Here is a 21,570-nt window from a genome sequence, read left to right as displayed (position 1 = left end):
AAAGATCAAATAAAGATTTAACATAATTTGTCGCATTGATTAAGGTTGTAATTTTTTAGAACTCAAATAACAAATTTTATTAAAGAAAAGAATAAACCATAGTATGCTTTTGCTTACTACTTTACTAGTTTCATTGATTGTGTAGGTTATGGTTTGACAGACAAGAAATATTGTCATAAGTACCTTCATATTGCTCCAAATTCTGGATAGGTCTTTAATTTTATTTCAGCTGGGATTAACCTAATTTGATTCATGCAGAGCTGAGATCTAGTAGGCTAGTGGTGGTAATTCATGAAAGTATAGCTTAGGCTAGTAGGGTTGCAAAATGGGTATGAGTTTAAAATTTCCAGCATTGAGAAGAAAATAAAAGACTGCATAACTAACTTGGTACAAGATAAAAGATGCTTCATTCCTTTCAGTAGCCTAGGGTACTTAGCATATGCTCTTCAAAGACAGCCTAATCAATGAAGTTGCTAGTGTAACACCTCCTAGTAGTCCCAAATTATACCCATAATGATGTATTTTCTTGGTATGTCAATGTAGTAATACCTTATTGTCTAGCTCTGTTAATAAACTAGTGTTTTTCTCAATTTTTGATTTGTCTCTGGGTTCTTTTGTGTACAATTTAGCCTACCTAGCTATTAGGATAAGATATGCAGTAGTCAGACAGCTTATTAACTTTTCAACAGTTACCCCTAAATTATTGTAAAATCTATAGCCTAGGCCTATATCAAAGCAGTCAAAAAGTTAATTATTCCATCTTTTTTTTGTCTAAATCTTCTTAACATAGCCTGGCAAAAATAGCCTACTGCCTATCCTTCATTACAGTTCTGATATTGAGGGGACAGAGCTGGCTAAGCCCATGGAGAATTTTCAGCTTCACTTCTGTAAACAAATGTATGGCCTAGAGAAAGCAATGCATTATCTCATCTTAAAAGGAGACTTTATATTTTCTCATTTAGAGAAGATATATTAATGCAGATAGTAAAACTTGGCCTAGGTTATTGTGTTAGCTTATCTAGAATACAAGCTATTCAGCTGTGTATGACATATTGTCAGACCTTCAGCTTAACTTATAATCTTTGTGGTCATTCCCTGTAAAAGGTCTGCTAGATAGCCTAAAAGAATTTTTCCTAGCCTATATGCTGTAGGCTATAGAATAATTAATCAATGTTCCTATTACCTGAACAATTGTTTAGGGTCATGAAACTATTGTTAATAGATACATTTTGACTTTTGGAACATCTTTTCTCTCTTGCAAAACTACTGCAAACTCATTGTTATGGAGTTATTCTGGCCCAAATATTCTTGTATTTACACATATAGAATTGCAATCATTTCCATTTTTGTTGATCAGATATTTGAAATCACAAATCTATAATTTAGAAACAAATTTGGGCTATATATTTGCACATTAGGGGGGTAGGGGTAGAGCATAGCATATATTAAATACATAAACTAACCATTGCTGTGTTTAATATATGCTTTGCTTTACCCCTCCCCCCTAATGTGCAAATATACAATAACTCCATAACAGTGAGTTTGCAGTAGTTTTGCAAGAGAGAAAAGATGTTCCAAAAGTCAAAATGCATCTATTAACAATAGTTTCATGACCCTAAACAATTGTTCAGGTAATAGGAAAATTGACTGAATAATGGCCAAGGCCCAAAAGAAACTGTGATTGTTTTCTTATGGGTTTAAAGATTAGGCTAGAAGAACAAGAGATTCAATATTAGAGTATTGGCACAAGTGCTAGCCTAGTTCATTTTTCTATAGAAGTATTAAAGAGAGTTTGGGTGAAGAATTTTATTTCAAGTTTAAATTAGCCTACCAATTATTTATACCCTACTATAATTTTGATATTCAAGCTAATTGTCTAGGTCCATCACTTGTAACAAATAGGGGGATATTAATTTTTTCAAATAGAATACAAATTTTCCCACTATACAATATTTTGCAGGGCAGATTGGGACATTTTCTTTTTAGGTGCAATGATTTGGCCAATCTTAGGAAAGTTTTGTTGAATGGATGAGCAGCTACTACAAATCCTTAAATGAATAGGGATCACTTCACTGAATGGTGCTTGGTATAATCCCAAATAGTATTTTCCATGTTTTTTTTTATTGTTTGAACCATTGCACATCTCTTTGTCAATAGACATTAATCCTTAACCTATTCTATAGCATCATATTGTTCTAGAATAATACAAACAGTAAAATAAACATTATTAAAAATGGTTTAAAAACAATGAAATATAAAAAAAAGAAAACATGGAACTCCAATTAGTAAAAATTTTCTACATGCTAAAAATTGGTAATTTAGTCTTTATAATTTCTTCTTGTAGTTTTGTCTATAGGTTAGGGATATATTATATATATATATATATATATATATATGTATGTATGTATATTAATAATACCAATATTTATTTATAACCTGCAAAATACAATGGAAAAACTGTGGAGTAAACAAAAAAACATAAACATATGGTTCTATAATGCAACATAAGTAAATTAACTCAATTCTAAAAATGGTCAAAGAGGATCAAAAACACCAATTATTTGCTGAGTTGTGAAACATAGGTCTGCAGATATTTGTTTCAGTTGTGAGGGTGCATCAACAATGTCAAATTTAGAAACAACTCTTTGTTTCCAGTACCACAGAGTACTGCATGTTTCCATGCAGCAGATATTCACAGTACTTAAAATATCCTGAGTGTATTTTCTTTGTCTCCTTGGAAAGGAGGAAAGCAAAACCAGAAAGATAACAAACAGAAGGGAGACAAAAACTAGAATAAAGATGGCAAAGTTCTTTTTGGTTATACCAACCATAATTAGGTGAAATTTTCTGTAACCAACCCAGACACTTTTCAGCATGCTGGACATAATAGCAGAGCAAGTAGACAAAAGTGAGATTGAAAAAAAATAGACGTAACCATTTAATACTTGGTAAACATGGTATAGTTGAATAACTAAAGCAAAGAGTTAATACTGGCAGAGGACTCCCAGAACACAAAAACTCACATTTGGCAGCATTAACTAAAAGGCCTACTGCTGACAGTGCATCTGAAAGCAGGTCAAAGCTGGCAATTAGACCTCATTTTGTTCAGCTAAGAAGCAGAACTTCATCAGCATAAGCAACATGACTGATGACTAAACTGTCATTGTAAAGAACTTACAGTTGAAGTTAGATAGTCAAATAATACAGGGGATTTTTTTTAGCAGCTTGTTTCATTAGTTGAACCACAATAGCTGGAAGGATGTAAAATCACACTTGGAGCTAATGGGCAGTAGCAGCACATATTCAAATAGCTTACTAGCAAGACGCAGTGATAGGATGGTAATTAGATGAATCACTGGGGTCCATACCCCACTTAACAGTGGAAGATATACAGCTGGACAAAAAAATATCTGGCAAAATGGACTGTGCATAGCAAATCTGAAACAATAACTGCAAATGCTTCAGTCCATAAGCAAAGACCTAAAAGCAAAGAACCATCACATTCAAGAGACTCATGACTTATTCACTTGCTTAAGAGCTCAGAATATAATATGAGATTCCACTGATAGCACTTGAGATTGTTTGTTACAAATTGGAAGGATTGAGTTAACAAGCTTTGTAAAATGATTTTGTAAGATTAATGTTAAATGAAAGCAATATACTTTTATAATCAGAAATGAAATCACATAGATTCAACCATCTCAGGCATTCAATCCTGCTCTATGCAGGGAATACTTGTACTCTAGTTTGGTTTTCTGCTTTATTTAATGGACTGAACCAGAAGGAGGATGATCACAGGCTATATGCAAAGCCAGAATCAGCTATCCACAAGGGATTGCAAATACCCATTTGCATTTACTCAAAGGGGACAGCTTTTTTAGAGGCAGACTTAGACAGAACACTATTTGCTGATAATACAAGTTGATATCTTATCCAAGTTGAAGTTATATATACAGATGTTTGCAATAAGTGGAATGGTACTTCAAGAGATGATAATAACTGGGACAATGTCAATACATAAAGGGGAACATTAGCATTTTCCCAATTTATAAGAACAATAATGTATGCTGGTGTATTTTCCTTGGGGGTAAATGCCTATAACCATAAAAAGATATTATTTGTAGCCAGGTTATCAAAATGGCATGTCTGCAGTATTTAAGGGATGGTTTGGGGTATCAGCTAGAAACTTTATAGGAGTATTTGAGAGGAGGGCACTCAGATGTTGGATTGTAACTTGGGGGAGATGATTGAGCTAAATCAAAAAGACACTGTGCATTCATGTTACCAAAATACTTTATATGCAATGTCTTGGAATAAGCACATGGAATTGAGTTACAATTTTTAGGCAGTGTTGGAAAAGAAATGGGGAGAGACAGGAGAAATTCAGATTTTCTGTTGAGAGTGGGGCTAGATATATTATATCTCTGATAAATTTCAATGTTTTTGCACTATAATTTGCTATGGGACCTAGAATCTGTCCATGATTGAGTAGCAAATCAAATCAAAAGACATGTTATCAGTATACCTGCAATGTCTTGGGAATGGTTCAGAAGAACAATTTGAAATGTTCAGTTGCTTTTCTGGGGGGGGGGATTCTTAACTTGGAAAGGGGACAGGCAATGGCTATTTTCATTTTTTACTGAATCTGCCTAAAAGCTGTGGTCCTTTAAGCCCCTTTTTCACAGGAATCTGTTAGTAGTGAAGTAGTAATGTAAATTGAGAAATACTATATTTAAACCTGAAGTTAACATACCTCAGGTTAACAAAATCATATATATATATATAGTTTCTCAACAATGACTTGAAAAGAATGAGTTAAAACTTCTGAGGGGGGTTTTAAGTGAACATCAGATTTTGACTTTAGGAATGGGTTGAAGGTAAATTTAAAGGCACTGCATGTATCAAGGCTATCAAAGTAGCATATCTGTTGTCTAATATCTCTTGGGAATGGTCTAGGGGGTGAATTTCAAACTTTCAGGGAGTATTGATGTAGGTTATGGGCTTTAGATTTTGCAGGGAGGCGGGGCTTCAGATTTTGACTTTGGGAATGGGTTGAAGGTAAATTTAAAGGCAATGCATGTATCAAGGCTATCAAAGTAGCATATCTGTTGTCTAATATCTCTTGGGAATGGTCTAGGGGGTGAAGTTCAAACTTTCAGGAAGTATTGATGTGGGTTATGGGCTTTAGATTTTGCAGGGAGGTGGGACTGCTAAAAAAAATTTTGTCTCCATTCTGTCTAAATGTCTTTGCAATATAAATTCCTATAGAAATTATGATCTATCCTTATCTGACTGGCAAGGTAGTTTAAAAGACACTATGTACTATCTATCAAAATAGCATGTATGCGTTTCTATATTACAATAGTATATTTCCTGTGTGAATGACTTGGAATATTAAATTGAAATTTTGGGGAGTGTTGGAGAGCCAAGCAGACCTCAGATAATAACTTGAGTGGAGGGAAAGGGTGGGGGGAGGCCAAAGAGTTTGTCAATTTCTGTGCTATAAGCCCCTATGGTCCTCTGATCTATTTAGAGTTCAGAAGCAAGTTCAATATTACTAAAAAAAAAAAATTGTTAGCAGACCTTTCAGTATAAAAACATTGCCAGTTTTGTTTGTATTACTTGTCAAAATTAATAAAAAATTTAATAAACATATTTTGTAATTCTCTTCCCTTTCTGCAGAAAAGCCTGTCCATTTGCAGCAATGAAATTTCCAATCCAGAAAAGGGCCTGTTGAGGAAAATGATTATTAAGTATCATAAGATGGGCACAATGACAAGCAGCATTCTATGAAATTTAGTTTTTTTATTTCAGTTAGTAAAATAGAGAAAATGTATTGATGCAAAAGAGGCAAAAACTCATAGCTTGTCCTTGAAAGTCAAGTCTTTTCTACTTTGTGTTTGAACTTTTTTATACTGACAATTTTAGGTAACTTAAGCTTAGGATGTTATAGCAAGTATTTTTCACTAAACCAGAGAACTGAGAGAGTATGTCTTCGCGCCAGTCTTTATCCTGCATATGTTTGTGCTGATTATGTCCTCTGGCAGCAAGACTACTGTGACTAGTGAAGAAAAGAGGTAAGTTCAAGAAAACAGAGAATAAAAGGGTTCTTTTGAGACCAGAGGTACAAAAAGTCGAGTTACCTTAAGTAATGTGTTCACTTCAAGCTATAAAGTTAGTATAAACTGTACATATATTTTCAGATTTTACATTTGAAAATTGAGTTGATATACTGCCAATTTAGTTTGTGATGTTTCACCAACCTGGTCCTCATGGCTACCCTAGTGGAGTTCCTTCATACCCACCCCAATATGGGCAACAAGTCTATCCTCCTATGACTCAATCTGCATTCCCTCAGGAATTTTACACTGGAGCTCCAAGGCCATATTATGAAGGAATGTGAGTGTTTTTTCTTTTATATTGTAGTTTTAAATATTGTCATTAGCAAAGGATTTAGTTTAAAAATCATTTGAAAAAAAACAAGTATTTTCAAGGAAAGTAAAGAGCCAGGTAAAACAAGCTGAAATAAAGTCACTTGGTAATTCAAACTGAAAACAGAATGAAATTATAGTCACAATAAAACCAAAATGAACTGAAATTAAAACAAACAGTCACATTGTACATAAAGGTAATATACACTGTAATTGATGAACCGTGGATGCTAAAACCTAACAAAAATTAAATTGAACAGTTGAGTTAGTGTTACAATGAAGAGAAACTGCCCTAAATATAATTAAAGGCAGAGTATTATTTATGCTATGCTAAAAATGGTGTATTTCAAGTAGTGCTTTTATTATTGCTATTATTATTATTATTTGTCATAACATCAACACAGCAGAAAAAGACTATTTCATGGCTATTCAAGGTTTACAAATAAGAGTGGTGCTACCCCTCTCAAACCCTGAATTAATATTAATGCTTTATTGGAAATGATATATAATTCAAACATTGTTTTTTTTTTGTCAAAAATTGACAAAAAAACATATTAATTAAGATTACTATACTGGAAAGAACTACTGAAATTAAACTGATTGTTTATGTGTAACAATATTTATCCCTGAAAGTCTCAGCCATTTCTGGGTTTTCACTATTATAACTATAAAGAGAAAGTAGGTCTATGTTGAAAAAGCTCCTCTTACCCAAAAAAAGAGAGAATGTATAGGTAAATTTGCCTAAGCCCTACCGGAAAGATAATGAGTTTATTTAATTTTAGTGGAATTTTGTGTTTGTAGGTTTAATGATTATTAATTCCTAAAAATGTAGTTTTCTACTATAGTAGTAACAGCAAATGACTTTACAACTACAGCTTAGAAGCTTGGTAGCTTCTGATTGAGACCTTAATTCGCCTGAAAATATATTAAGCACAGAGTTACAGCCCATACCACGGAATAAGGCTAACATTCCTGTAATTGAGATCATTTACTTTCATCAAGCTATTACCAAAGTTGGGACATCCAACCCAATCAATTTATTGGGTTAAAAAAGGGCAAATGCTAGGAGAATCAGTACGCTTTCCTTTATTTTCTAGTTAGTTTATTGGGAAGAAGGCTCACAGAAACAGGAAACTCTTTCCAGTTCCTATTCGACAAAAGGCAGGATCACTCCATACACCATAGATACAAATGTCATATACCTTTCATGCGTTGTATGGAATTCAAACTGGGTCTACACCTTCACCTGGGTGTTAGCTATGTCACACCAAATGACACCCCGCAACATCTCCTGTTTTACTGCGAGTCAGCTCAAGAGACAATAATCTTATATGAGAAGACCTGATCAGCTTTATATAGCTTCAGACTTCCAATCAATAGCCTTTCTAGCTCTGCTAACGGAAACTGAGAAGGGACTTTCCGACTGATACATGATAAACATGTTGCAGTTAGTTGAACATTAGCTAAAGCAGTGAAAGCCGGCAAGGAGTCCAACAAAACTCATAGGGCAATACGTTTTTATTGCAAAGAAGGGTTTATAGTACTAAAGTCTAATGCCGTATCCTTTACCTTTTTTTACCTGTGTCAAATAATATAAAGCTATTCTTATTATATTAGAAGAAATGTTTTTGGTTGTAAAAGTTGTAATTTTTACTGTATTTACTCTGATTGTTATAAAAAGTATTTTGTTTATTGTTCAAAAAAGAATATGATAATAAATACAATTATAATATAATAACCCATTCTGAAATTCACAAAAGTATATCTTGTTTTTGACATCTTTATCTCTCTCTCCTCTCCCCCCCTCTCTCTCTCTCTCTCTCTCTCCTCTCCTCTCCTCTGCCCAAATTTAGCCAAAAAAATCCATATTCCTTAACGCTGAAATTCCTATTGATCCTTTTGTATTGGATAATAGTCCACTTTGGTTTTTTTTTTCTTCCCTTGAATGCGATTTGCTTTAATGTTGTCATATGTTCAACTTAAAATACACTTGGCCTTTCGTAAATCTTCTTCTTTTGTCCCTGTCGTAAATTATGAGTAATAAAAACTTGGGGCTGTTGCTCTCTTTGCTTAACAACTTCACAAAGATATTTTTGCCCAACTTGGGGCAATAATGATGTCAACGGGAGGGCTCAGATACGTGAGGACAAGAGGAACGGCTTTGACTGATTGCCAATGTGGGGAACTTATAAAATTCCTTCTTCGTTAATGGTGCAAAGTGGTTATTTTTGTTGGAAGAGAACTGGGCCAAACATGATTTTTATGAGGTATCTACTGTAAAATATAATCGGTATTTTTATGTAACTATTGTATGTATGATTTTGAATAGTATGGCTATTTCTTTTCGCATAATCATTACTTTTGGCTTTTCAACTTTTAGTACAGATGGAAGGATGCCATATGCAATCCCTCAGTCTTCGTATGTTCCGGGTATGATGTATCCTCCTCAAGACATGCAACCTCCGGGAGCTGCTGCTGCTACCGTTCTATCTCATGCTTCTAAAGATCCAAGGAAGAAAGCACTAGAAACGGGAGTAAGCCTGAAGAAACGCCATGAATCAAGGTGATCATTTAACTTTCTGTAGTAAATCGGCTGCTTTCCATGTTCTGAAATTTTTATTTGAGTGCATTATCTGTCAGTTTATTTCGATTTAACATTCCAAGTAAAAGGGAGACTGGACTTTAGGTACTTTGAATTTTAAAATTTTCACATCATACATAATTGTAATTTCAATTTTATAATTGTTTGCATTATTGTTAACAATAAGAGAAAACAGGACAATTGCAAAAAGAGAGAAATTTACAGCCAGTGAAAACAAGGAAAAAAACATATATTTTAGCAAAGGATTCTTTCCAGTCGTCCTCACTATGAAAAAATGAATATATAGGCTCAAGTCCATGAAGCAAAATAAAAAGACTAGCTCAAGACCCCCTCCCCCCCCCCAAAAAAAAAGACAAGAAAAAAAGTCACTTTTACCATTTTTTTTACTGTTCATTTTGGAGGATGGCTCGGATTTTTTGTTTGGAAGGTTTGTCTTTTCATTTATAGCTTGTTCAGACGCATGGAAAACATTCAGAAACCGATTGGAACTATGGGAAAGCCAATCGGCTTTGGGTCTAATAATTTTTTCTAGCTTCCCTATGGTTCTTGTGCAGAATTATCAATTTTTATCCAACACGCGTATTGCTTTGTATAAAACTGACACGAAAGAAGAAGACACTTGGCAAGAAATACATTTGGCTTAGCGACTTGGCGCGTACAAGTGCATATTATCTGGGCTTTTTGGGGAAAGTTTTGTACCTATCGTTTGACCACTTTTCCCCTCATATTGATCGGTTTTCCCATACGTCTGAACGGACCATTAGTTTTATGAAGTTCTGTTTATAATTTACGTTTATTTTGCCTTGTGGACAGCTTTTTTCTCTGTTTTTTCCTGATGACCGAATTAATCAGTGTAGTCTCAAAACTTATTTATTATTATTATTATATTGGGTTTGAGTATATCCGTTCTTAACGGAAAATTTTTCGTTTGAAAATCCTCTTTTTCAAGGTATAATTTAAGATGTAAATAATTTCATGTAAAAAATCTGTTATTTTTTTATAGAAAACTATTGGACTTCTAATCAGATTCATTGTCTTAAAATTTTTAAGCCCCCCCCCACTCCAACGGAAAAAAATGATAAACTCAATCCCAATTTACACGTTTGCTTATTTAAGCCATAATTACACAATTCTGATCACCACAATTAAAATACTCGTACAAGAAAGGAGCCGTCTACTTCAATCACTGTAAGTTCTAACTTATCCTTTATTTATCGGGGAATGAAATTATGGAATAGTAGTGATAAGGCAATGAATGACATAAAAATGTTTGAAGGATTTAGAAATAAAGTTAAGAAAAAAATGTATTATATTTATGAGTTTTAATTTATCAATCGTGCCTCCTTTTTTGTCTTTTTTTTCATTGCTATTTGAGGTGTGTGAAGGAGTATAGTTACTAGCGAAAAGTTTAAAAAATGTTTCATTATAGTTTTATTGGTTGTATATTGTTGAAAGTCTTTTTTCTTTTATATATTATTGCTTTGCCAAGGACGGCCCTTGAACTTAGGGCCGAAATATTCTTTCAAATTAAAATTCCACTGTCTTACGGAAAGAATTTGTTCTTGTTGTTCCCCTTTGTTCTTCTTGTTTTTGATGTTTTAGGAGTATAGTGGAATGCTTAGTTTTTTTTCTCTCTCTGGTGACTCCAGTAGTGCCATGCCCTCGGAACAACTTGTGTTTGCAAGTTCATGGGATGGCTGGAAGATTGAACGAATTCGTTTTTATGTGTTAGATCACGTATTATTACAGATATGCTTTTCTTAATAAACATAATTTAAGTATCAATTTCTAGCCATTGTTCCTTTGGGCCAACAAGGCTGCTTATCAAAGACGAAGCTAAGTATGATTGGTAGACAATTAGTATGACCGCTAGGCATTAATGTCTAGCTAACTATGCGTATGAGTTGTATTTTAGAATATTCCATGTTCTCATTTTTTCCATTGTGGATTTGAGGGAATAGGAAAACACTGAGAAGTGCTATATAAAAAATTATGCCTTAATATGACGTGTGGTTTTTCGTCGGAGATTCTTTAATTATGTCAGCAATGACAAAAGTTGTGTTCCCTTTTTGTTCAAGACTGGGCTGAGGAAATTTTCTTTTTTGTTGTTCTGAGTATACTTATCAGAAATTCTGCAGAGTTTAAACGAAATAGGCTATAGAGTTTAAATAGGTTTTGTGTTCAAAAAGAATATCAAATTTAAAATACAGTGACTTTCAATGTATGTGTTTTTTCTTGCCAATTATCGCTTATTCAATGCTTATTTTCATCCTTTTTTTTATTTAAGAGTTTGGCATAGCAAACCTGAACTTTTCCAATACTAGATTTGTAGATTTACTTACCACAAATTATAGCTTGTCCAATATGATATAGCAGGCTTAATGACAGCTTTGTGTAATAATGCGCCCTTTTTAATGTCCAAGCTGCTGAAATTCGAAGTGTTTGCCTGGAAAACACTTTTTCCGGCGTATAATCCATGCTTCTACCTAAGAGGGCTGTGGCCCCATCTACCCTAAAATACAACGTTTCTCGCGATTTTTGTTTTGTAATTATTTGTCAATTTCAGTAGTTTTGCTAATTTACATGTAATATCATTAATTGATCAATCTGTTAAATTGTGGTGATTGGAGTATCTCAACGCAGATGTTTCCGTGTTTCGATGGCAAATCTACGTCTGAAGCACAAATTATCCGTGTCTATTATTTGCATAATACTTCCAAAACGGAATCAAAAACTGTGTAAGAACTATGCTCCAAATCAGGTATGCGCAAAATGACCAATGCAAAATGAATGCCATGATTAATGAAAAAAATTGAGAAATGAAGGTTTAGTGCTTTGTTTTTTTTTATATATATAAAAAAAACGCACTAAACCTAAAGTGGGGTTGTTTAGTGCGTTCGTCGGAAACACTGAAAGAATATAGTAAAGTAAAAGACATTTTTGGGGAAGAATATTACTTTAAGTTAAATTTACCTTTTAAATATTTAAAATCATGGATCCAGTTGAGGGAAATTGCCTTCCAGTACATAAGGAACAGAGATAAAAAAAATAAGGGTACAAATGGTAAGTGTGGGTATTGCGGGATTGAGGATAATAAATTAGCCCATTTCCTCATGGAGTGCCAGGTGCTTGAAAGTCTTAGGGATGAAATTTGGGGGGACCATCGGTTGGTGCTACTTTCTGATATCCTGAGGTCTTCGAAGCCTGGAACCATATGCAACATGGCACGATATGTGGAAAAGGAGAGAGAGGCTCAGTCGAGCCCGGGTGAATGAAAATAAGTATTGTTTTATATTGAGTGTGTGTTTTATGCAGTGTTGCATCATTAAACCATGTTGTGTATGGCTGTAGGGCTCAAATAAACTTTGTCTTTCTTTTTCTTTCTTATAGGAATAAGCATGGACATAAATGCCTATACGATGATTTTGACTCTCTTAATATATGGATAAACTGGAGTATACGTTTTCGGTGTTATCGATGCCTTTCATATTCCCCGCCCCTTCCCAAAATTAATAGTATTTCTAACAAAATAATCTTGGAAATAAAGCAAGTCCATCTTACGTGTACTAAAGCGACGGGAGGGGGATTCCTGCCTATTTTGACAGTATTTAGTTTGAATGCTTAAAGTTTTTGACCGTTCATAATTTTGTGAAGCAATGCTGTCTGCTAGAAATTCCTCACTGTTGTATGAACTGATACAGCTTTGCCGACAGTAGTAATAAATGGATTTCTAGCTAATTAAAAAAGAAAAAACAATTTTTTTGCTAATCTTTCTGTAAACAGTCATGCTCATTTTTGGTGGACAATACTGAGGTAATAAATAAAAAGTAAAAGAATATTCTCTGAACTCCAACACTAAATCTTTTAAAGTTTTTTTTCTCGTGGATAAACATTATCACTTGTCTATTATTCCTTATTTTAGGTCACCGAAACGAGGAGAAGGTAAAAGTAAAGATTCTAAAAAATCTCCGGTGCGTATTGAACGTAAGCGTAGTCGCAGCCGATCTCCAGTTCGCTCGTCGAAGAGAAGCTCACCAGTTTCAAGAACATCACGCACGTCTAGGGCTAGCTCTCCATCACATCGCCGGAATATGACTTCAGTAGCTAGTCTTTCAAGAGATGAAGACTCTCCAAAGGAAGAAGAGCCTCCGGCTGTGGTAACCACGTTGAAGAAAGGGAATCTTTTAGATACAAAAATAACAATTGTTAATGATGTCCGCCGTTCAAGGTCATCAGACCAGGTTTGGACAGGGACGTGGATGCAGCTTAATAGTCTCCTTGAGTGAGTTCTTCCTCTTTGGCGTACCTTAACGTCCTATTTAATGCCATAAAGGTCGTCTTTAGAATTTGACTTTGCAGACAGGTAGATCAATCAAAGCCAAAATAACTGTAAATTCTCTGCCTATTTCAGAGAGATTTTTTTCCAATTTTGAAAACTTTTATTTAACTCCCAAGAATATTTCAATATTCAAAAATAGCTCCCTTCCTTTACCCTCTAATTATTCAATTTCAATGTTTCAATGTCCTTCAACCTCTGATTATTTCAGTTCTAATTTCTTCTTTTTCGAAAGGCCTTTATTCTTGGTCTTTTTTTCAAGAATAGTTTAGTAGCAAAAAATAAAAGAAAATTTCCAGTGTCTTCATCCGAAACTTATTTTTTTATATGCATAGCTTAATATTAATATATTACATAAGTAATAATATGAGAAATTTGCGAAATGCACAATAGACTTGGTGGCTTGAATGACAGTATAACGGTTCTTTGTTGTTTTTTTTTTATGTGTTTTTTTTTTTTTCAAAGTATTCTATTAGCTAAGCATAGGGTAAATACTACGGTTTTGTTAAAATAACAAACTCAATATTTCCATGTACAAATTAAAAATGTGTGGCTATGATTTTTTTATTTTCGAAAATCAAAATCCAGTTCACATTTGACTAAGATAGTTTAAGTGCATTCTCAAGGAACTAAACCCCTCAAGTACCAGTTCTCCCGTATATGGAATCTGGAGACTTTAGATTACACAGGAAATTATGTTATTTTAAGTGATGTTTTGGTGTTTTCGTTATAGATGGCAGACATGTATAAGAGACATGAGGCAAAAATGAGTTACAGTGTCGTTTTTGATAGTTTGCGAAATTTAAAGGAGTTTTTAATAGAAAAGATTTCTTGCTTTTAGAATATGCTGGTAAATATTAATTCAAGCAGAACGGGGGGGGGGGGAATTAAAAAAATAACCTTCTTCTAGGAAAAATTGAAGAACTTCAGTATAAACTTGGAAATTTTTCCTATTTCGATACTGTTGTTTGTTTCTTGTACATCTGCTATTCATGCTGAATTTAACTCTTCTTGGGTTGCTCACTATAGTTATGAAGACATTTGGGGCCCTGCTAAGACCCCCTGACAACCTGATCGGTTGTCTTGCCATAGGGATTGGGTAAATCATACGTATTGGTTTGTAATAAAAAAAATCATCTATATGAGGGCTGATTTTGGGGAAAGAAGCCTCTAAATTTTTATGTGATTTCGTTTAAGATGAATAAACTTGGACGTAGTGTTGTAAAACTACCGTAAAATACAAAATTGGTAATCAAAATAATTGAAATAAGGTACTCACTAGAGAGTAAAGGGTAAAATTGGCATTTTAGAGTTGCCTTGTATCTACAAGACCAGTTGAACATTTCTTTTTAAGCTTTACTTACACCTTTTAATGAAATTTTTTAATGATTCTGATTTTCTTGGCCTTAAAAAAAGCTAATACCCCTTCATCTTGAGTTTCATCAATTTAATTAATTGTATAGTTTATCCCTAATCTTATGCCTAGGATAATACCTCAGTAATTGGACAGTACCTGATTTTGGACTTCCATTTTGAAAAAAAAAAGATTAAATTTACCATTATTTGGGACATATGACAAACAAGAAATCATTAGTTTTTATATTATTATTTTTATATTTTTTAATACCATATTATTTATTTTTTTCTACATTTAAACCTAAAAAATGTTACCTCAACGGCCTTGCATATTTGAATAACATTTTTAACCACATTTCTTATATCATATTCATGTTATTTTTTATTTATTTATAAAAGTTCAGAATACAATATAAAAAGAGATTTGTAGAACTTTAATTAAAATAAGAATTTTTTTAGACACTGTACAACTCATTCAGTAGCAATTCGCTGAAAAGCAGGGTAAATCTTTAGGTGATGGAAAATGGCACCGGAATTTTCGATTTCAAATTAAATGTGCCCCCTCCAAAGCCTATTCGACCATCCTTTCCACATGAAGTGCCTCTGGGAAAAATAAGCGAAGAAATATTAATCCATCAATTCCTTATGGGTGTTTACTATTGGTAATGCAATATGATTGCCCCTGACTTAAACACGAGAGTAGAAGTTTCAATTTCCCTTCTAATAAAAATCTGGAATGATACAAGGGGAAAATAGGGGGCAGTTGTTCGCAGGGGAGGGAGCTATTAGGGGGGGGGGGGGGGTAGGGGGAGTAAATACCAGCTTCTGGGGAAAAGACAGCATGAATGCAAGATTTCTCTGGGGTGTGAAATTTAAAATGATAATGAGGATGTTGATTCTGTTTTGGCCCTCCACATGGTTAAAAATCTAGATCATGTATTTCTTTTCAACGAGACAACTTTAATGTTTGAAGTGAATGGCTTCCCATATCCTTTTAGGAAGGCAATGGATATTAAGAAAAATCCAAATAATTGATTTAAATAGAGATACTGGAAATATTCCTATAAACCCAATTTAAAATAACATAAAATTCAAGGATTCAAATAACATTTTTTCTGCCCAAGGAATTCCTGCCCAATCTAATTATTGAATAGTCTTATGTATCCTAGCTTGGTTTTTTGGTTTGTTTGATTCCGTGTTTCTTCTAATTAATTAGAGTTAGGTCATAAGGTTAGTCTTCGCTCTCTTTTTGAGTACTGAAGACGGCTGGGCGGAAGTCTCTAACGAAATATCTACCTCTATCATTTTCGCTTCTTTTTTATCAGCTGACTGAAATTACCCTCAGTTTTCTCGGCTATTTAGTTCCATCATTTTTTTTTTTTACTTGTTTGTCATATGTCAATCCTTTCTGTCTTTAACAGTTCACAGAACTAATCTAATTTTATTTCAGTTAATATTTCATCGTTTAAAATTATAATTACCTGTACTATAATACACTATCATTCTGCTAACAAGAGACCTAAGTCAAACAGACCACCTTTCAAACCGGAAAACACGGCTATACACAAAACAAAATCATTATTCGATACTTTTTCTTTCAGGCTCTTCGCGCTTTTGTGCTCTGAAAATTGCAAGGCGTTGTAAAATATGTAAAATATTGGTAAAATACGTAAATCACGTAAAATAAGGAAAATACCAATTTTACGGGGTCCGTAAAATTACGGTAAAAATCTAAAATATCCAATTTTACCAGTTACAACACTACTTGGACATATGAAAGAGAAAGTTTTTTTGTAAAATATCCATGTAGGTAACTACACAGATAAGTTTGTGATAGGGGTAATGTGGTACTTATCCTAAAGGCATGTTTCGTGATTTAAATTATTTTTAAGCTTAGCTTTTCTGTTAAGGAATAAGATCAATTGATTTTTTGGCTGGCTTTGTTAGCCTATAAAGCGTTTCAAGACGCTAACTTATTGTAATTCATAATTTAATGAAGTCATCTACTGTCCCTACTGAACCTCTCTGTTAATTATCTCTTTAATTGTCTTTATGTCGAAATTATTAATTGAGTTAAATATTAATTCTCTCTCTCTTAAATTATCTTGAGCTGGTGACCCCGATTCAAACCTCCACTACCGCTTCCCCCACTCCTCGGCAAGGTGATAGTTGAAAGAGTGGATGTAGGGAGCACCGACAGCTGATTCTAATAGTTTGTGGCTTTTTCTAAGAAGTATATAAGGAGGCTTCTCGTTCGGAGGCTTAGCTTTTGTAGTATCTTTGTGTTATCTTGTATAATGATGATTCACATGCTTAGTTATTTTGGATTATTTGTAATTAGAGTATGTATGTTGTTTTAATTCAAGAAAAACTTAGATGAAAGCTCCTTGACGTTCATAGTATGAAAAAAAACTACTAATATCAATTGAGAATGTCTTATGCTAAATACGATTATTCTAGTAAATAAAAAAAAAAACCTAGAGAATAAGTAATGTCAGACAACCCTTTTTTTTTAACACAAAAACTTATATAGTTTATGAATAACTATAGTATACAAGAGACGAAACCGTGATGGACATAGTGATTAATGTTGGTATTGGCAAATAATTGGTCATTACAGATAATGACTGTTAATATTGGCGAATACGGCAAATCCATTTCTTCATATTATAATCACTGATACAGGATACTATTCATGCAACTTAGGCATTGGTCATCGTTTATTCATTCAAATAAAAGCTACATGAATATCCTTGTAAGTCATTGGCATTACTAGTCTAACTAAAATACTTGTTGGATATTTTCTTAAAATGCCGCTCTTAATTGAAGAGTAGCAGAGGGTATATTTTTGAAATAAAATGTCTACTGTAAAAGCTAAATAATATCCAAAATATTAATATTTTAACCCTCTTATTGTTTCGGATCTTCCAATGAAGCCCCCATGGGATCTTCCTCTTTCTTTCTCTCTCTCTCTCTCTCTCTCTCTCTCTCTCTCTCTCTCTCTCTCTCTCTCTCTCTCTCTCTCTCTCTCTCTCTCTCTCTCTCTCTCTCTCTCTCTCTCTTACCCCTCACCTTTCTCTTTCCCTCACTCTCTATTCAGATTGTCATATATAAATAATTGCTTGTGAGAATTTTTGTTCTGAATAATTTTTGTTTTACGAAGACTTAAGGCTGAGATTGTATTTTCGTGTAAACCAAGTTAAATTTTTGCACTGACTCGGCTAAACTGGCTTTTAATAACGAATAAATATTATTTGGTGGTTGATAAATTTGTGTATATTAATCTTTATTTCTAGAGAAAATCGTTGTGATTGTATCATGTTAAAAGCCATCAAGTATTTTGACAGTATTTTTTCAGAAAACTTAGAAAAAGAAGAAATACTAGACTGTTGAATTGGCTTTTGAAATGCCTTTGTTCTCATCCTGCACTTGTCAATGTGACAAAAACTACTAAAGCCCAGGGATACGTTATGCCATTATTAAATCACGTATGCGGCCATATGCTTCCTAGCTTTTCTCTGAGTAATAAAGCCATGCGTCAAGGCTTTTGGTGTTCTTTTCCTCCCATTTTGGGAAAGAATTTAGCTTGGATAGCTAATTTTAATTATGATCTACAATGCAGAAGTTTTGCCGGAATCTGACGACATAGATTTAAATTAAGGCGCAAAATCAGGTCTGTGGGTTTTACTTATTTGATGATTACTAGCTGTTTCCGCTTTGTGTAGATTTAATTTTTTTTAAACCATTGTCCTTGGCAACTGTTGCCTGCTGCTGATAATCGCTCAGGTAGACTTCTAGACTTCATTTGGTCTCTAATGCCAAGTCCCAGAAAAGCTAGCTGATCTACGCTTAAAGGCTGATTGCAGCTAGTGAGTGGTCCACTTCTTCGTCGGCACAAAGTACTTGGACTCCATCGTTCGAGGTTCTTATGGCTTCGAAGTTGATTGATGCTTCCCATTTCTGTCTTTTGCGTACAAGTTTTGCAAAAATATTGCCTGGTAAAAAAAAAATGATCGATCAAGTTTGTCATCGTATCCGTCTGTTTATTACACTTATGAACAGGATACCATACGAATTTGCGACCTCTCAAAGACTAGCTTGACTGATGATAATCTACTCGAGTATGATGAAGCGTTAAAGTGCCGCATCTCTCTAAGGCAGACTACCTTGAACGCTTATTCACTTGATCATAATGCCAGCACAAGAAGTAATATATTTACTCATTGTTGCTCGCCTTGTTTTTATGGTTGCCTTCAAATTACTAAATTGGAATATACAGTTATTGACTGATTATATAGCTGGATTAGTGGATATTATATTTTACAAATTGTATTCTGATAACAAATTCCAGCTGCCTGACCAGCCTTGTGTTGGGACGTTTATCTCTGCTCATTTACTTGGTTCAGTAAGTTACCAAGCAAGTTCAAATATTATCTTCTTTTGGCTAAAACACAAAGCTAAGATTTGAAGGACTCGGATTAATCGTTAAAAGCATGGAGTTTTTGTCAGGTGTATCGTTGTAGTTCGTTCGCTATTACTAATAAAAACTGAACAATAAAAACGAAGATATGGGTGAAGTTAGTCCGACGTAAGCTGATGATCATGGAAAACAGCGTATAGAAGTGCCAATTTACGGAAATGGGCGATATTTGCTTCCGGTAACAGTCTAAGAATAAATAAACTATGGCTTATTCTCCACAAACTATGGCTTATTCTCCTGCTTGTCGTCATTTCCTAGGCCAGTCTAGATATGCCACCGATCCTTAGAGTATCCCCCCACCTATATGAAAAAGGTTTTATCAAAGTTTTGACAGTATAGAAGATTCTTGAAGCCATTTTTCACAAGAACTATTGCATTTCCTTTAGAGAATGGCCACTTTTATACAATGCAAGTTAGTTAGGAGATAAGAACCTGTATTGTTATCTTTGGTTTGTTGGAAACTAGCTTGTTACTGCAAAAGAATTTATGACTGCAATAAAGATTGAATAAATGTTTTTTCTTTCGCCAGACGTTTTTTATGAAAATAAGTTGCATGACCGTCATTGCCAAAGAGGGTTGCTGTTGCAACAGCCGAATACTTTTGCTTCTCACGAGTCGTCACCCAATTTTGCTCTTAATTATTATTATTTTTAGTTTGTGTCTTAACGCTGATAATGCATGTTTTCGATCTGAAGACAAGAACGGAAGATGATACTGTCTCAAAAAATTTGTGGGCGCTCTTACCCAGTCAGTTCTGAGTTAAGCAAAAGGTGTTTGAAGCAGGGTTGAACCACTGCTCACAGAACGTGTTTACAGCTCTTTTTCTAATTGGAAATATGTGGTAGCAGAGTATGCGTGGTAATATGGGACCTGGCGTTTGATTCCCGCTACCGCAAGGGTGGGTGATAGGCTTGCAACCTGTCTCAGTAAAAAAAAAGAGCCAGGTACTGAAATGTCAATTCGACGCCTTAAATGCCATTAACGACTTTGAGAACGTAATGTTGGAATCATCGCGATTTTACAATTCTGATTGTCCTACTTCTTCGTCTGTTGAAAAAAAGTGCTCAAGCAAGGGAATTACCGTTTAAGATGCTGTCGAAACTGCTTTAGATATGTAGATCTAAATCGTCTGCTCTTATGCGGAAAACCGGTATTGTATTGATAAAAACATGGCAAGAAATTTCCAATAAAGAAAGAGTTCCTGTAATAGTGTCAATTGAAGGTTGCCACTGACTCAGTTTGTAGTGGACTGCTACGAATTCCAAGATAACTTTAGATTAAAGTCCTGTGCAGTTATATTCTGTTCTGAAGGAGGGATCTGGCATTCATTTGATGTCCCTGAGGCTTTAAATAAAAAGGAATGAAGTACAGAGGGATTACGCCGCATAACTAATGAAGTTCGACGAAGAATATACGGAAAAACTTCATCAGGTCGTATGAAACATGAAATAGTTCCCCAAGGGATCGTTGTCACTAGGCATGTTGACGAAGGTTCTAAACCGATCTTCGATCAACCTGCTTTGGCACTTAATGAAGAAAGGTCTGTTGTCGTATAAGCACAACCTGAAGATCAATTTGTTCGTAAAATAGGTGAAAGGAAAGAAAAAAGAAGTATTATTTTAGTTCGGAAATGTTTACTCTGATTTTACCTTTTTTGTGACAAGAATATGCTGGTGCTAGCGTTTTCGATTTTTCATCTAGAGAGATTTGCTGAAGGATGATTCATATGCACCTCGGATTTGCCACTCTCACCTTCATGATGTTGGTCCAATATTTGGGACAGAAAAGAAAGGAATTGTTTTGGAGCCCTGAAATAAATTGACAGAGAGAATGTCCAATTGTGTTTATTCGGACTCCGTAGCAATAACTTACTCAGATACAGAAAAATTATGACTGGTAAGTCATGGCAGGGAAGCTTTACAACCCGTTCCCTTCTACAACAAAGCTTTTGTAAATGTGATACCTACTGCTGGCTATTCTGAGCATGCTGAAGAACCAATAGTAATCAAAAATTTAATTTTGGAAAGCATAATTTTTATATCGAAGCTCTGTGGAAATTAATCATGATTTAGCTTGTAAAGTATTGTTGGATGATTATTTCACCAGAGCTCCCTGGAAATATTTAATCTGGAAAGTATTCCAACTTTGAAGTAGAGACGGTGGTCATAAGTCATTATCTATTTTTGGAGAGGAAGGTTTCTTTTTTGACAACTACCCCAAGTGCCGCTGTCTTGGCATAGAAAAATCGCAAAGATTTTTATTACAGCAGGCGCTGCATTCAACATATAAGGAAATTTTTAAATGTGAAAGAGTTGGCTCTGCGAATAGAACCAGTTACGACTTAGAATTTAAAATGAGATGTTCC

At 34.3% G+C, this 21,570-nt stretch overlaps 1 protein-coding gene across 6 annotated transcripts in view; it reads left to right on the top strand.

The window, feature by feature from the left end:
• The first annotated feature begins 25 nt into the window (after positions 1-25).
• LOC136038616 (uncharacterized) overlaps positions 26-21,570 on the top strand; it is a 49,753-nt gene continuing 28,208 nt past the window's right edge. Inside the window, exons 1-4 of one of the 6 annotated variants that reach the window (XM_065721843.1) lie at positions 26-44; positions 6,204-6,399; positions 8,812-8,994; positions 12,956-13,315. In XM_065721843.1, coding sequence (XP_065577915.1) covers positions 6,251-6,399; positions 8,812-8,994; positions 12,956-13,315 — 692 coding nt within the window. In that variant the 5' untranslated portion in view covers positions 26-44; positions 6,204-6,250. Of the gene's footprint in view, positions 285-6,203; positions 6,400-8,811; positions 8,995-12,955; positions 13,316-21,570 lie in introns of all 6 variants that reach the window. The other 5 variants (XM_065721840.1, XM_065721838.1, XM_065721844.1 and 2 more) reach the window with 5 other exon arrangements.

The sequence above is a fragment of the Artemia franciscana genome, chromosome 18, assembly GCF_032884065.1.
Source record: "Artemia franciscana chromosome 18, ASM3288406v1, whole genome shotgun sequence".
Taxonomy (NCBI): Eukaryota; Metazoa; Arthropoda; class Branchiopoda; order Anostraca; family Artemiidae; genus Artemia; species Artemia franciscana.
Note: the sequence above shows the minus strand (reverse complement) of the source record. Positions and strands in the feature narration are given on the sequence as shown.